Raw genomic sequence first — 16,703 nt, forward strand, 5'->3', positions numbered from 1 at the left:
ACATTTACTTGAAATTAAAAAGAGATACTAATTGCTTCAGTGGACACAAGTAAAAGTAAACTGCTAAACAATACTTAATATGTCAAATACAATTAACAAAAATTCTGTTACGAACAAGCTCCCTCAATCTTTGATAGTCACTGAAGAATAGAACAAAAGGAATCAACATCACCATTTGAAAACTGTATGAGACCTTCAACATTTCAAAATCCTGTTTCTTATTTTGCTTTTTTGGGGGGAGGTTAACACAAACGTCTTGACAAGATAGTGCAGTCTTGAGAATCCCTCATTTCCAGTGTTCTTACATTATGGACTATGGGAATTATATTCATCTGCACAGCATCTTTAGATAAGTGGCTCACCAGAAATCAGTAATGCCATCCAGACAGAGTCTGGGAAACTAGAATAACATTCCCTGGATGAAAATTTTACAAGAGCTGTACATATCTCTAAAAGTTGTCTAGAGGTTTTCAGCTTGCGTAAACTGAGTGTCTCCATATGCGAAGAGAGTACCAGGATGGTCGTTCTTGGAATAGTAATAATAAAATTGACATTGGAAGTCATCCACTTGCAGTTTAAGCCACAGATCATTTTGAAAGGTGTCAAGAATACATTGTTTAAAAAGATGGCATCAGCCTTCTAATCACTGATTTTGTTTTGTCTTTTAATTCTTGTGTCTCCTGAACTTCTGCATAAGACAGTGCTTCCCCATGTTGATTTTCTTCTTTGGGAAAATACATATTAAAATATAATGACAGACTATCGTCATGTCATGCAGCAAAACATTATGCATTTATGCTGGAAAGAGGCCATTTATAACGATCAAGGCTTCTATATGTTGGCTTTATACCATTAGGATATGGCTGATATTCTGAAAATGAAGCCTTTTTTCCTATCCCACAGTCTGTGAGTCATCTTGTGTGATGTTAATGTGTCTTCAGGTAGCTTTCGGTTTGGAAAATAGCATCATGGGATATGGCATGCTCAGTAGGCAGGGGTTGTTTGGGTTCTGGCACTCATGATGTAACATGAGGAAAAAGAAAAAAAAAAAGGAGTAAAAACATAGCTAAAAGAGAGGACTGAGCTGCCCAGACCAGGCACAAATTAGCTGTTTCCTAAATAATATTCTTTCATGTCTGATGGACTGTAATAGCTTTCTGGTTTTAGCTCTGTTGCTTTTGCTTCTCTTTCCATTCCCACATTTCTTTCTCATTATTTTGACTTATGTCTGGCCTAAGGTAGCAGCTGGTCTGCACAAATGGCATATTCCTTACAAATCTTTCAGCAGGCAGGGTTGCTATAAAGTGACGCTGTCCCTCTTTCTTTTCCCACTGCCACGCTGGATGTTACCTTCTCTCGGTCTCTGCTCCATTCGTCTGTTTGCATGGCTACGCTATAAACCGCATTTGCAAAATGATCTGGCTCAAAAAAAAAAAAAAAAAAAAAAAAATCCCTTAAAAAGGCAATAACCAGACCGCTTGCCTGTCGGGATGGAGCAGTACGGGACCTCTCAGAGGAAGGTTACTGCCGTCTCGCTCGCCGCTTTTGCAGGAGAACCCTCTCTTCCGGTGCAAGTCCTCCGACGTTCCTGCCAGCTGTGAAACAGAATTCCTCCCTCCGCTCTGCTCAGCCTCGCTGCTTGGGGAACAGCTTGCTTTCAGCTCTGTGGGTGTAGTTATACAAAGGTTTTTTTTTTTCCAATGGGAAAGCCAGTTTAAGCCAGGCAGTTTCCTGCCCTCTTGTTCTTGCCCCTTCATCACAGTTCGCTGTCCCCTTGATTGTGCCGATGCAGCTGTTTTGTGGGTTGTGTTGTAAATTGGATCACTGAAATAAATCTGAGGGGTTTGTGTGCGTATGTGTATATATGTGTGTGCGAACAGCTTTTTTTTTTTTAAAAAAAAAAGAAACCTGAATCATTTCAGTCATTTGATTTATAATGTGGCCCACAAAGAGTTGAATTAGCGCAGCTGAGGAGGCAGTGAGCAGTGGCACAGAGGTGGGAACAAGCGCTTGGGCTGGGGGGAGGGCGCAGGAAACTCTTAAGCCAGCTTTGTTAACAGAGAAAACTACTGTTACTATACAAGACCATGTACAAAACCTAAACTAAACAGCCGGGATAGAAAACTGGAGTAGACTGCAGAGCAGTCAGGCTCTCAAATTGCTGGAGATAAAGCTTTATCTTTAGGAAGAAAAGGGGTGGTCCCTTAATAAGCTTTTTCCCCTAGACGTCTTCTATTCATCGAGACATCAAAATCACAGGCTGTTTAGCTATTCAGAATACGACCGTGTGAATCCTACTGGGCTTATGAAGCATGTTGGTCTTTCAGTGCTGTTAAAAACGCTAATAATAACTGGTTCATGCCTCAGGCCTTGGGTGCTACCGTCAATTAGCTTCAGAATAGAGATTTATTTAAACAAATTATTTCTGTATATGCTTCTTTCCCTGACGGTTTGCAGAGGAGAGCTTTGTGACCTAGCGTACCTGATTCAGTGATACCTGCCTGCCTGTGCAGACAAACTCAGGGCAGAGAAAGAAAATGCCATCCTTGCCTTCATATCTCTCCATATTCTTAAAGTGAAGGAGCTGCTCAGCTGCAGAGACTACACGCAGAATTAAAAACCTTTCTCTGATCCTCTAGCCATTTAAATGTCATGCCTGAGTCACAGAAGAAAATACTAATACCTCCCAACATGAGCATTTTTAGACTGTAATGCAAAAGCCATGTGTAATCCTCTACCTTCTCCTTGACATTTGTGTCAGAGTTGGCAGTAGTAAGATTTAAATCTTCATCGCTGGTCACCCAACTCACCAGTCATTGCACGTGTCACCGGAAATTTCTCACGTACATCATTGTAGGCTCATAGCGAACGCGAGCAAAGCTGAATTTGATGATGCTTGGTTTGTATGTTAAGGCTTTCCCTGAAACCAGGAAAGTGAACTGACTTTTAACTGATTTATTTTATATTGTGGAAGCCTCCCGTGACCTGGATTAATTGAAGTGTTGGAGAAAGGGGAAGGATTCTAATGGCTTACCAAGAAAAAATAACTTCTCATGACTTTAAAGAGGAAAACAGAAGAATGAGAAGATAACAATGTGTCATTATTATGGTGATGCTTATAGAATTTTAATAGCATTTTTAGCATTTTCTTCCCAAAATTTCAGTATTTATTCTTGGGGTACAGAATGATTTTAACAGAAACATTTAAACTAATCTCACAGCCTCTAATTTAAAAAAACCCCCTTTTTTAGAAACATTACGTGCAGTATCAGGCCTTCTCTTCTAGTGGTTTAAGGAGCAGAATAAAAATGAGTTATTCAAATTTCCCACATTGTTAAAACCAATTGGAATAATTTAAGTATGCTAACTTAAATGTAGAATATCTCTTAAATATGTATTTCAAATAATCATAATCCCATTAACATTAGTGCATTTTTTCTCCCATTATTCCTTCTAAATTCACATTCCTTTTGACTGAAAGAAATCATAATTTCTCTGAAGAATTCTGAGATGTTTCTTTGAAAATAGCTATCATCTGCTGTTGTTCTCAAAAGGACTGAAGTCACAAGCTACCTGCAATCGATGGTCAGTGTTAGGACAGTTTTTCCTAGTCTCAGTGGAATGGAATCAATCATCTGCTTTTATCAGGTTTTTTGAAGGCTGTTGTAACAGTTTCAGCAAAAGCAGGCAGAGCTGTTTGAAAGGGATCATTCTTCCTAACAAATTCTGAATGATGAAAATCAAGATCAAAATAACAAATGCTTCTCTTCAAGGTTGATCATTGCACTAGATCAACTTAGCTAAGGAGGCTTAGGAGCTAATAAGGCAAGATGAAGTAGACACGGAAAACACAGAACCAGTCAGAAGGGAAAGAGAATTTGGAATGCATCTATTACAGGGAATGGAGTATTGTTAATTTCACATTTTAAAAAATCTTTAACCTGGTTTAAACATAATATGATGTTTTTGTACTTTATTGAACTCTTCATTTGCCCCTGGTTTCTGAGGGTACTTTGCATCTTTAAACTTTGTCCTACAACATTATGAGTAGGTAACTTTTTGAATCCAAAGATGATATTTTTGTGCAATAAGGCTTAAGGCTTGAAAGCAAGGAGAATGTAGATACACCTGGCAACAAAGGGAATTGATGCTATGAATACTGGTGTGCGAAACAGAACAGATTAAGAAAATAAGGAAGAGGGAAGAAACTGATCTATACCAGGTTCAGTTACTCCGGCAAAAAAAAGCAGCCGAAAAATTAACTAGCCCATGACTTTCTCTTTACTTTGCCATTCTCTGGAAAAGGATTATTTTTTTGGGCTTGATTCTGTGATCAAGCAGGTGAAGCATTTTTTAAGATGATCAGAATGAATAGCTAAGTGTTCTTTTTTGAGAAGGGTGAATTAAAAAGAGTCTACAACAGACACTGTTGGGTAAATTATCGTTTCCTGGCAAATGGGTTTAGGTGTCTTTTCAAAAAACAGAGCCAGAGGCAGAATCATGATACTAACAGCCCAGTGGGCATGCATATGGGACATGGAAACATGAGTTTAAATATCAATCTAATGAATATTTAAATAGTTTATACAAAAGGCAACAATTTCAATAGAAGAGCATACCTAAGACTACTCTATACTTCATGAGTTGGAAAATTGATAATGGTTATGTCAGTTCAAGTCCTTCTGAATTAAGCAGAGAGTATTTTAAAGCCACATCTTGCTATTCCCATAGGATATCCACAGCAGTGCTCTGCTGTACAGGGGTTTTGTAAATGTTGCCTGTCTCCTCTTAGGTGAATTTAGGCGCATGTAAGACTGGCATTTGGGATTTTTTTTTTTAATTGGAAAAAACTATTTTCTGAACTTGATTCAGTTCATGGATACTTTGGGGATGAGTGAAACTGCGTTTTCTTAAAGAGATGATTCTCGTGGCGGGTTATTAACCAGGCCTGGCTTCAGGAGTGATGGAACAGACGGGCTCTTCCAAGGAGTCTGACCGTACCAGAGAAAAGTGATTTAATGTTGATAATTTGTACTGCCGAGCCATTAAGTCTCCATCTAATTTTTCATCTAGTATTCATGCTTAACAAATTATTAATTTAAGCAAGGAAAGAATGAACGATCCAGAGAAAAACAGCCCAAAAATCAAGTTCAGATTGACAATGCGCTGGAGTGACTTTAGGGTAGCACAGGTTACAGTTACCAAACCCTTCCTTAAGGAATTAATAAATTCAACACATTTCTGAGGAGAAATCCAGCGCGCGGGGGGCACCGGGGCACCTGAGGGGATCTGTCTCGTCCGACCGCCAGCCTTTTCCTTCCGCGGGCATCGGCCTTGCCAGCCGCAGGGCTAACAAACCCCGCCCCAACCCCCCTCCCGCCACGGCCCCGAGACGGCCGGTCTCGGCGACCGACGGGGCCCGGGGCAGCGGCCGCGGCCCCTCAGCACCCGCCGCTCCGGGCTGAGGGGCGGCCGCTGGCGGCGGAGGCAGAGAGCTCGCGCCACTGCCCCGCGCACGCCCAGCCCGCGACGACACCCCCACCTTCGCCCTTCCCCCCCGCGGCCCCTCGACTGCGCGAGCGCCGGCGGTTGCCGGGGTACCTGACGTCACAGCTGCGGAGGCGGCGATTGGCCAATGCGGAGAGCGCTCCCCCCGCCCCCTCCTCCCTGGGACCGGCTGCCGGCGGGGCCGGGCCTGTCTCCTTTCCCCTCAGTGCGGAGCCGTCGCTGGGGTGTGCGCGGCCTTAGCGGTACCTCCCCGGCCACGTCCTCGCTGCTGCAGCTGCTGCTGCTGCTGCCGCGGCCGCCGCCGCCGCCGAGGCGGGGGTCATGGGCCGGCCGCGGGCCCCGCCGCGCCTCCGGCTGCTGCAGCCGCTGCTCCTGGCGCTGCTGGCGCTGGTGGCACCCCGCGCCCGCGCCTGGGACAGCGGCGACCTGGAGCTCTTCGACCTGGTGGAGGAGGTGCCGCGGAACTTCTACGACTTCCTGGGGGTGCAGCAGGTGAGCGAGGGGCCGGGCGCCGCCGCCCGCCTTGAGGCGCGCCCGCTCCGCCGCCCCCTGCCCCGGTCCTTGCCCGCGGGCACGGGCCTCGCCTGTTACCGCCGTCCCTGCCTCCGCCGAACATGGCTGTCTGGCTCGCTCCCTCCCTCCTCCGCCCCCCCCGCGCTGCCGCCGCCCGCCTGCTCCCCGCGGCACACGGGCGCCGGGCACGCCGCCGGCCCCTTGCCTTCTGGCCTGGCGCTGTCATCCGCCGCCAGCCCTGGCACGCCTGCCGCTGCCCCGCTCTGTCGCCGGAGTCCGGGCCCGCCCCGCCGTGCCCCGGCTCCTGTCCCTTCCCCAGCCTCCTCCTTCCCTCCGCAGAGGCTCCTCTCTCCGTCAAGTTCTATTTTTTTTTTGTCCTTCTGGCCCCACCGTAAATCAGCCCTCCCTCTGCCACTGTACCTTTGTGTGTTCCTACTGCCTGTTGCTTTTTTGAATGTGTCTCTCTTTCTTCAAATGCATCTACACTAGACAAAAGTAGCTCGTGGGCTTCTCCCACTTCCCATATATATCCTGGGTTTGGCTGTTCTCATCTTTCCCTCATTCTGCGTAGCTGCTTGTTCCTTATCTTCTTGAGACTGTGCCTTGCCATGTGTTGCAGCTCCTGTTTTCTCTCACACATGGCATGTGGTAGACTGTGACCCTTTGCCATGGTAATGGCTTGTAGATTATTTGTTTACTTTCCATGTATCTTGGTTATTGTGCCTGGTTTTCACCTCTGTTTGCTAGGTAACACTTAAGATTATCTTAAAGCATTTATTATGCACCTTCAGTTAATTTTCATGCACATGTAGTCAAGTTCCAAATGCTTTTATCCCATCTTTCTTGCGTATATTTTAGATGTGGTTGCTGGTTTCGCTGCCATTTGGCATCTTCAGCTTGTATCACTCGTCCTGGCTCCCACTTGATGGCCTTCCTCATCTCTAGATGCTCTGCTGTGTGTGTGATTTTTGCTTGATCTCTCTTCATGCATCTTGGCAATCTTCTTTTTGTCTTTCTTCCAGTCAGTATTCCTCTCCTCGATAATTAAATATGCAGTTCTTTATAATCGGTTACTTGACCCAGAGTCCTCAAAAAACATTTTGTTCTTTGCTCGTCTCCTAGCACCTCGACATTCTGGTGGGTGATCCCACTATTCAAATGGCCTCCCTGACAACCTTAAAGTTTATTCTGATGTAGTTCTTGTAGTTTTTGAGAATAATAGCTGTATTTTCAGGTGCATTTAATTAGGGCCATGTCTACAAAGAGAGGGGAGGTGTCTGCAATATGTAAGCATCCTGTTTTGGAAACTACCAGTTGCGTTGTTAATGATAATTAGGGGATTCTGAGTCAGTTTCATCTGTTTCTTGAGCATCCAAATACTGTGGAATACCATCATGTGTACAGCATGGCAAACACTGTTACCCAAGTTTCACTTTCATGAGCCTAAAAATATAGGTTTTAACTCCTCAAAAGCAATTTTACTGTTAGATAATGTAGGGATACAAAATTTTGTTTGTTTCAATTAGCGATGTTCAGATCTGATATGCAACTCTGTTAATATCTTCCACAGCCCTTTTTTCTAGGGATGAATCTGTACCTTGCACAAGAAGTTTAGCAAAATGTAATTTTACTTTTAGCAAACAAATATTCTGCTAGTTCGCACTTCTACTCCTAATCTTAATGGACAACTTCAATCACTTACAACGTGTGAACAGGAAAAAATTGGTGAAAGTGCAACACAAGTGAAAGGAAGTTTTGTTAGTTACAAGTATATGCTAGTCACATGTAATGTCATTATAGCTGTGAATTGAAGTGTAAATAGTATTAGATGCTTTGCACATGCAGCAGAGTATACCTGTGAGTACAGTAATAGAGTATACAATATTGAAGTTGAGCTTCAGTAGAAATTTGTAAGCATTGGAAGATGCTGTGTAGGTTTACAGGTTCTTCCACACTGTATCCTTTGTTCCTGCTGCTTGCTTCTCCAGCTCTGACCTGTACCTGAAACTTCAAACAAGATGCTGAAGGAGGGTTCTGACTTGCAGTGACTCACTAGGTAGCTGCAGCCGTTTTAAGTGACTGTGTGAGAAGGGTAACTGGTCTTTTAATGGGGTCAAGGGAAGTGCAAAAATCTCAGGTGTGCTGTGTCCTACCTGGGATGCCTTAACACAAAGCTGCCTTTTACCATAATGTCTCTATGTGCTGTATGCATGTTTCTTCAGGTTTTCTGTGATTTTTTTAAAACTATGGCTTAATGGGGCTTACTGGTCATCTTGTGTGTTGCTGTTATTCTAGTTGGGATGCCTTTGACTAGAATGCTGTGATTAACTTTTTGTAGTTCTGGTGATAGTGGTTTTATTCCCTGTGCTCAGGTGGTTTTTTTGGCATTTTAGCACAAGACGGATAGAGTGTGGGTGACAGTAGCCTTTGTGGCCATGCCTTTGGATTGTTTCATAATCTTTTGTCCATCAAAATTTGTTTTCCCCTCCTCCCCTCCTTCCATATTCATCTTGGTGTTGATTGCCTTGTGTCATGTCCTGATAATCCCTTCATCCTTCGTGTACATCTCCCTTGTGCAGGATGCAACTTCTGCATCTGAGATACAGCTGCTCAACCATGTTTGTTAACAGTAGTATATCAGGGCTGCCAGATTTTTTTCTAAACATGTCATCTTGTGTTTTGAAAACATGTAGGGAATGACTCCAATGCTTCCTTAAGGCATTAAAGCAGCTTGGGTTTTGATGGGAGAATTGTGGTACTTACTAGCTGCCTGTTGAACCTCATATGCAATGTCAGAAGCTGATGTTGACCTCAGCTGACAAGGTGCAGAAGGCATTGTGGGAAGTCCTGTAGCTCTGTAGCATGCTTTGATGAAGCCTCTGGCTGTTGAATTTTTTCACTGAGATTGGAGAGAAATGACGGGTTTTGTTGCTAGTCTGTGCTTGCAGGAGTGAGGGTTTTGTGTTTTGTCTTTTTGAGGGCCTGGTGGAAGCCTCCTGGCATTGTCTGGTAACAGTCATGCAGCACTTGCAAGGTGTTAGGTCTGAAGCTGCTGTAGTATTTTCCAGGATCTGAGACTGAGATAGAAGATGGTCTAATGTGGGCAATTTTTGTTGTGAACATGGAACGACAGACGAGTGAGATTGTGGCTGTCTTGCTGTTAGCATAACTGTCCTTAGTGCTTGACTTCAAGGAGGGGTTGCCTGAGAAATCTAGAGATGCTCACAGAATGGTTGAGGTTGGAAGGATGACCTCTGAAAATAATTTTGTCCAACCACCAAGTGTTAGGGCTGAGCACCTAGATTACAAAGTATCTGTTATTTATACAAGGACACAATCTATCTATTTGTTAATCCATTGTATCTAACAGTAAGGTAGCATGTGTAAGAAGTTTTGCATTGTTATGTTGTTAGTGTTGCTATTCTGGACAATTTGTGAATTGCTCCACCATGCCGTTTCTTTGATTGTTCTTAAATTGATGATGTGATTAACTTGAATTGCTCATCTAAAACTGCTCTCAAGAAGTTTGACCTAACAGAATGGGGAGATAAAATAATCTTTGGCTTGAGAAAAAATTACATTTCCACATCCCCCAAGTGGTTACTGAAGCTGTGTCCAAATGAAGAAAATAGAATCATAAACTGTTGACAGATCAGATGTCATAATCATTTCAGTAATCACTTCACTATAGCCAGTTTCAAACTGACAAAGGGATCCGGACCAAAGAGTATTCATCTAAAAACTCAGATGAAGCAGCAGAATTAAACCAGAAGCTATGCAGGCTCAGTAATAGAATTACCCTGTTACCTGAGAATGAGAACATGCAAATGTGATGTCAAGTTTCTGGAAGAATTCCAGGAAGATCTGGGAAGCTACATGCCTGTATGGTGGACAGATGAACTGATCAAGTTAATTTTATTGTCTTGCAGCTTTCAATAGCTGATGCCTGCATAAATATGATATGCTCTGGATGAATCAACTTGGCATCAATTGAACCTGTGAATCTACTTGCCAAAAGATGCTTTTGATTATAGCTGTGTATATGGCTACGAGGGAATTACCTGTTCCTCTACTCTTTTTGGCTTCCAGTAAGGAAGGCACTGCAGGCCTCTGAATGTCTTTTGAAACTTTGTGATATGGTTCTTGGAGATAAGGGATCTGATCAAGAAGTTTTTAGGAAATGTTTGTTTGTGAAGATGTGTTAAAATGCATGAGCTGTGTTGCTAGAATTGGCCTGTGCAGAGCAGTATGTTATGTATCAGGTAGGACTAAGGAATTTCTGAATAAGGCTTTGGCTTCTACTGGTAATCAGATAAGGGAACAGGTTTGTATTGAAAGTTCTGCTAGGCCTGTTGAGTGTATGAAAGCAAACACAAGGTTTTTCCAAGTTCTCTTTGAGGTAGCAGAAGAGGCCCCGGGAGCTCAGGTTCCTGAGGGAGAGTTAACACACGGGTGGGACTTGCTGGCCAACACTGTGGATAAATATATAACCCCAAAAAAATGTTGAGAGAGATATTTTCTTCATTATTGGCTTATGCCTTCCTTGTGGCACATGATATTTATTTTGAACCAGGTTCTAGTCCATTCATGTGGCTTTACTGTAGAGAACTAAGAGCACTGTATCCATGTCACTGCTAGACGATGGGTTTGCTAGATTTGTGCTGCGGCATAAAGTCAGGACTGCGTGTATAGAACCTGATTTTGATCCTACAGCTTGTGAGACACTGGTATGGCAGCAACTCCAAGAAAGTGCAAGACGTGAAAACCAAGGACTCAGATTTCTTTGGCTGTGGGAAGCCACAACCCCTCTAGATGAGCTGGGTGTATTGGGCTAATAGAATCCTTTCATGAACGCTGGAACAGAGGAGCTGTGTGTACCCTGGCAAGTAGCAGGGTCTGACAGGGTTGCGTCTGTAGAACGCAATATTTGGTGCTGAGGAATTGGTGTCCATACTGTTTGCATTTCAGGGATTTTTTGTTTGTTTGTTTGTTTTTGTTGAACTAATTCCAGGCTGGCTGTGTGGACTCAATGCCTGTTTGTGTTGAAGTGTGCTATTATTTGTGCTCCTGGTATTACATCTTACAGTTCAGTTCCATCCAAAAGAAATCCACTGTCCACTCCAGGACAGCTTTGTGATACACAGTCAGTGGGTACAATATGGAAGTTTGCTTTACATGTGCACTCCTGATCTGTACTAAAAAATTGAGTTAGATGCATCTTTAAGACTATATAGTTTATAGTAAATGGCTGACACTGAATTTTACCTCTTGGCATTTCTCTGTAAGAAGCTTACCAGGAATGAACGCCATGACAAATTGTGTGGTTTTTATGGTATTATGAGGCATTATGGGAGACTTAAGAAAATTCTCAGTAATAGGTTTTTTTGTGTAGTCTGTTTCAGTTTATCTTTCAGAAAGAATGTCAGTCTCAAAAGCTGTCAGTGTTGCGTCACCTGGCATTGCTATAGTCCCGGCTTTGAATGGGTCACTGTCCAGAAAAAAAAAAAAATCTAGATAAAACTATTTTTGCTTTAGAGCTTTTTGGGAACTTTGAGTACGCAGGGTGGTTCCCTTAGGTGTGAAGAGGCATGTGAGGGAGAGCTGTATCTATTCAAGGAATGCTCTCAAGTCCTCAGGAAGAACAGCCTACGTGTACCCATACAGGTCTTCTGTCTCCCTTGGCGGGCAAGGTGCACATAAGGAGGACAAGGAATGGGAAATGAGGAATAGCCTAGAAACTGAGCAGTTTGTTTCTTCTTCCCAGTTACAAACTGGATCACACCCCAAAGACTTCTTTTGCTTGCTCTTCTAACACTATAAGGCTCTTCTCCTCCCTGCTGCTATTTAAGGTTAACATATGTGGGTGGATAGTGCATCATCTGCAAATGTTTTAGAGAAAATCTAGGTTAGTAATACTGCTTCAGTCTTCCAAGCTTTGGAAGTATTTGATAGAGCTTCACACACATGCAATTATGACATCACTTTTTCAGGTGATTGTGTCAAAACTATGAGCTGTAGGCTTTTCTTGCTTTGTTTTGTAAGATTATTTTGTCTTTGCATCACAAATAGGATATTCACTGTGATCTTTGAAAGTCTTGTGCTGTGAAGTAACACAGAGCCACATAGCAGCTTGATACCTCAGTTTCTTGTTTTTGAGGAATCAAAATTGTTGGGATTGTGATTAAACATCATGTCTAAGCCAGTTTCAAGATTGTTTTCTTCTACTTGTTCAAAATGTATGTTAAGCAGGTCTAGTAGTTTTGGAAGACATTAGATTTTAATGCACTGTTAATTGCAACATCAGAGTTCTCAGTTGGAAAGATGAAATATGTTTCAACTTTCTTGCTCCAAACTGTCAAAAATAATTAACTTCTGTAACACACAACTAGGTGATAGTAGTAGCAGATCTTTATTCAGACAGTGACAGATCTTAGTAATTCTTGAAGGTGTACATTTCTTTTAAGTGATGGATGAGGGTGGGGTTCTTCAAAATTGGGGTGGGTTTTTGGGGTTTTTTGGGTTTTTTTTTTACTTTAAGGAGGCGGCTTTGGCTCCTGTTATGGCAGTTACAGTGAAAATAGCCCCCCAAAGCCCCTGAATATACTGTCAACATTGAGGCAGTAATAGACTCCATTGCACTAGTTCAAATAAAAATAGCATTAGAAAATCCAGATTTGTTTCTAGTGGCTTTAGCTGTAATCCCAGTTCATTCCATAAAAGTAATTGTGTACTTTTTCTCAGTATATTATTGAGACATAACTCTGTGAACCTTCATGGTTTTAAACTTCATATTCGAGTCTATTACTTATAAGTTACGCCTGGAAGTGAGATTTCCAGCAGTTCTGGAAACTCTGCTTTTTGTAAAAAATGTAAATTATTAAAATTGTGTGAAGTCATTGTTGAGATTATTCACTTGGATCCTATAGAACAAAGTTGTTTTGAACTATAGAGTAGTTTAATTTCTCGTAAGAGTCACCATAGAGAAGCACTTATGATAACTGCTCAGATTTGTAAGTGAGGAGGGTGCAGGATATGGGGGTTTGTGTGTGTTTTGGTTTTGTTTTGCCTTTTTCAACAGTGCAGAACTTCCAGGTAAGTTGCTAATAGGTAATGTAATCCATTCTGGAAGTGCCCTGACATGTATCCTGTATGCATAATGTTCCCTGATGTTTTTGTTCACAGTTGCTACATTTAAAAATGATCAGGACACTTGTAAAACTTGTATTTTCTATAAAAATGGTTTTCTGTATTGTTTCCTATTAAATTTCTGCTTGGATGTTGTCCAAGGAAATCCAGGTGGTTTTTTTTGCTTTCACTGTTTGCTCCTTTCTTAAAGACACAAAAGTGTTTCAGAATCTACCATTATAAGTGGTTTTAAAGACACTTACTGTCAACTTTCCTTGACAATTCATTCATATAATACTTTCTTGATTTCTTTCAGATTATATTATCCTTCTTTATTGCTGTGTAGAAGGACATGTAGCAATAGGAAATGACTATGTTTGGGTACCCAAGGGAACTAGCAGTATGCAAAGTGCTGTGAAAAGGGTTAAACAAGGAGTCTTGAATTGGTTTTTTTCCTCTCTGCAGCAGCAATAACATTTCAGCTCTTCCTGTATACTTCCCGCTTCACTAATCCTTTAAGGATATATCCATAATAGCTTGATCTTCAAATTGCAGAAATAAAAACCGAGCTATTCTTCTTCCTAGAAGTTCTATGTTTGACCTGTAGTTCACCGAAGGGAGTGACCAGTTTCTTGGTGAGGAATGGTAGGTAACCTGTGCTGGTGGTCTCTGGTGCTTACACAAGGCTGCTTGTTTTATGCTTGTTTCAAACTCCTCTCCTTTGTTGAAGTTCTTATGTACGTGCCTATGTTGGTATCTAAACCAGCCACATAATTAATCCAACATTACAGTTTTGTAAATGACTTCCAGTGGGCTTTTTACTACTTGACTGCTGTGGGTTGTGGTCATCATGTTTGTCTGTAAAGTTGTGTAAAGAAAAAATCTTAGAGGCAGCATTTATTTCATTCTGTTGAATGATATCTTGACTCATTGTACCATTAAGATTAACATGGGTTTGTAATCAGATCTAGATAAATCTATAGCTTTAAGGGAGATATTTGGAGGTATCTGTGGTGCTATTTTAACTTTAAGTACTTGGTAAAACTAAAAAAATAAAATGAACATTTAGCAAATAAAATGTTCCTTGGTTGGTTTGGTGCTCCTTGTGTTCTCAGCAGAGCCAGTAACAAAGAGCCTGGGGTGTTGTTGCGCATCTGAGCCAGTGAGAAGGAGAGTATAAGAGATAACAAAGCGTTTTTCACCTATATGAATAGGTCTGATATACATTAATTTCCTCCTTTTATTCATTTTAATGTCTGAAATGTTTTGGTTTTCCACAGCATCCTAGTGGGCTAACGAAATTCAACCGGCATATGAAAACTTGCAGTTTTGCTTTTGATTTGGTTGTTAATGTTCATGCTTTTCCTTAGCTGTATGCTGTACCCGTTAAGTTTCCTTCTCTCAATTTTTGGGTTCCTAAACAGTAGGTTTGTTGTTTTTGTGTTGTGTGGTTTTTTTTTTTTCCCCTGCAGCCTAAAACTGTTGTGTTTCTGTAAATTATGAGGAGATTTGGGGTTTCTGGGTTTCTTTTGCTTCTTATTTCCTTGTCCATCAGCCTTGTTTGGATGTTACAAGCTGTGTATAAAAGTGATTTGTAAACCATCTTATATATGTGGCAATGTGTTGTACATGTGGTGTATGTTAGTTATGCAAATAATAACATAGTTTGAATCTAACACTTTAAAGCAGGGTTGTGTATTACCAGGCTCTCATCTGATGGATTGCTTAAGCGCAAATTTCTCTAATGACCTGGCTCGCAGGCCTTACAAACTGTTCTTGATGTCAAATAAATAAGCAGTGGAATGAGAAGAGACTTCATAAGCCGTCCCTCATCTCTGCTACACCTGAAATTCTTCCTTCTCAGTGTTAGTCTGGAAAACTTGCGGAGAAAACCAGAAGATGCATAGGAGCTGTTGAAATAATGTCACTCTGCAATCTTTCTCTGACTAAAGAGAGAAGGAAGAATGAGGGGAGTCTTGCTTTTGGACATGGGCTGTAATTCTGAAATGCTGCTGTCTCCAACACTGTAAAGTTCTTTTGCTTGTTGAAGGAAGCATTGAGTGCTGATGAGGGCATGAGAAAGCTGACAAGTAGCCTTACTGCACCGATTTGGGGTGAATAGCTCCTGTAAAGCGCAACAATTGTTTTTACCAACTTCTAAAAATATTGTAAATGATTCTGTAGTCTGTTTTATTAAATTTCAGACTAATTTAGACTAGCTGTTATATTTAATAATCACCATTCCATAGTCAGTGATTCCTATAGTGTTCTTTTATGGGATATAAATGCTGTGATGGGAGAGTGGAAGAGCTGTGTGCCATGTAATTTTGCAACAGTTTACAATGATATTAGTAATTGCTTTACTGGACGTTGTGTCTAACAGTGGCTACTACAGTGTTACAGTAGGAAAAAGAAAGTCTGTAAAATTTCATCCTATATGGAAGCCTCTTCCCATTTCCTATGGGGAATTATTTAAAATCTTATTCAATGGAAAGGAAGTCTTATTCAATTCAAGCACTTCTTTAAGTTGATTAAAAATTTGAAATAAATTTTTTTTACAACCTGAGTATACCTATCTGTTGAATAGAAAGCATTTCTTCTGTCAATTTGTAACCTGTGTGGTTTGTAGTTTCTGTTCTATTGAATATTTTCCACTTTCTATTTCTGCTTCTGTAGCTTTTCAACGCTACAAGCTAACCCAGCAACATTCAAAGCAATATAGTGAATTTGAGTGTTGGACTGTATCTGCTGAGAATAGTATTTCAACAATTGAAATACAGATTGAGGGTATCAGCCAGTCAGTTGTCTCTTGCAGCTTACAGTGGTGAAAGAACAAACCTCTTTTGTACAAAAGTTATGATTTATGTTCAGTTACTTAGTACAAAGTTCCTATGCTGGAGTGCATCAGTAGTCCATCTAGTATATCTTTTTGGTCTATGTGTTTTCTGATTGAGTAATACTAGGCGCTTAACCAGAAAGCTGTGTTAATTTGCCAGGGGGAGGAATCCAGTTCTCTGCTGGACAGATAAACTAACCTATCAATGGGAGTTACTGACTTGCTGATTTCCTGAATCATGATGATTTATGCTTTTCACACACTTACACTTTCCTGTCTTATCTACAAATGGGTATGATTTAGAGACACCTTAATTTGTGGTGGAGGTGCAGACCACTGGCTAGTGAACTTAGATTTAAGGACAATAGCTGAAGTAGGTCAGTAGCTTACTGGCTTCAGGGCCCTGTGATTCATTGGTTGAAAACCACTATCTATCTATGTGTAGTTAGATATTCTTTTGATCATTGGCTGTGCAGTTAGATATTCTTTTGGTCACTGGAGATACCTACTTCCTTTTTCTTTTTAAATTGTTACTTTTTCCTCAGTGGTGTCATGCAGTATGGCTTCTGAAGAGGATTGATTTTTTGGATAAACATGTATCAGTTAAGAAATAATGTGATTTTTTTTTTAATGTTATTTGCAATTGAGAATATTAAACACCTTTGCCTTGTCTTGGTTGCAAATGTTTAATAATAGTCTAGTATTTTGTCTCAAGCAATGG

The 16,703-nt window shown here is 41.3% G+C and overlaps 1 protein-coding gene across 1 annotated transcript in view; it reads left to right on the top strand.

Moving 5' to 3' along the window:
• Positions 1 to 5,630: 5,630 nt before the first annotated feature.
• The window catches only part of DNAJC1 (DnaJ heat shock protein family (Hsp40) member C1), a 109,909-nt gene continuing 98,836 nt past the window's right edge, over positions 5,631 to 16,703 (top strand). The window contains exon 1 of the mRNA XM_074574497.1: positions 5,631 to 6,000. Coding sequence (XP_074430598.1) covers positions 5,830 to 6,000 — 171 coding nt within the window. The 5' untranslated portion in view covers positions 5,631 to 5,829. The remainder of the gene's footprint in view (positions 6,001 to 16,703) is intronic.

Source organism: Larus michahellis, chromosome 2 (genome assembly GCF_964199755.1).
Source record: "Larus michahellis chromosome 2, bLarMic1.1, whole genome shotgun sequence".
Lineage (NCBI taxonomy): Eukaryota > Metazoa > Chordata > Aves > Charadriiformes > Laridae > Larus > Larus michahellis.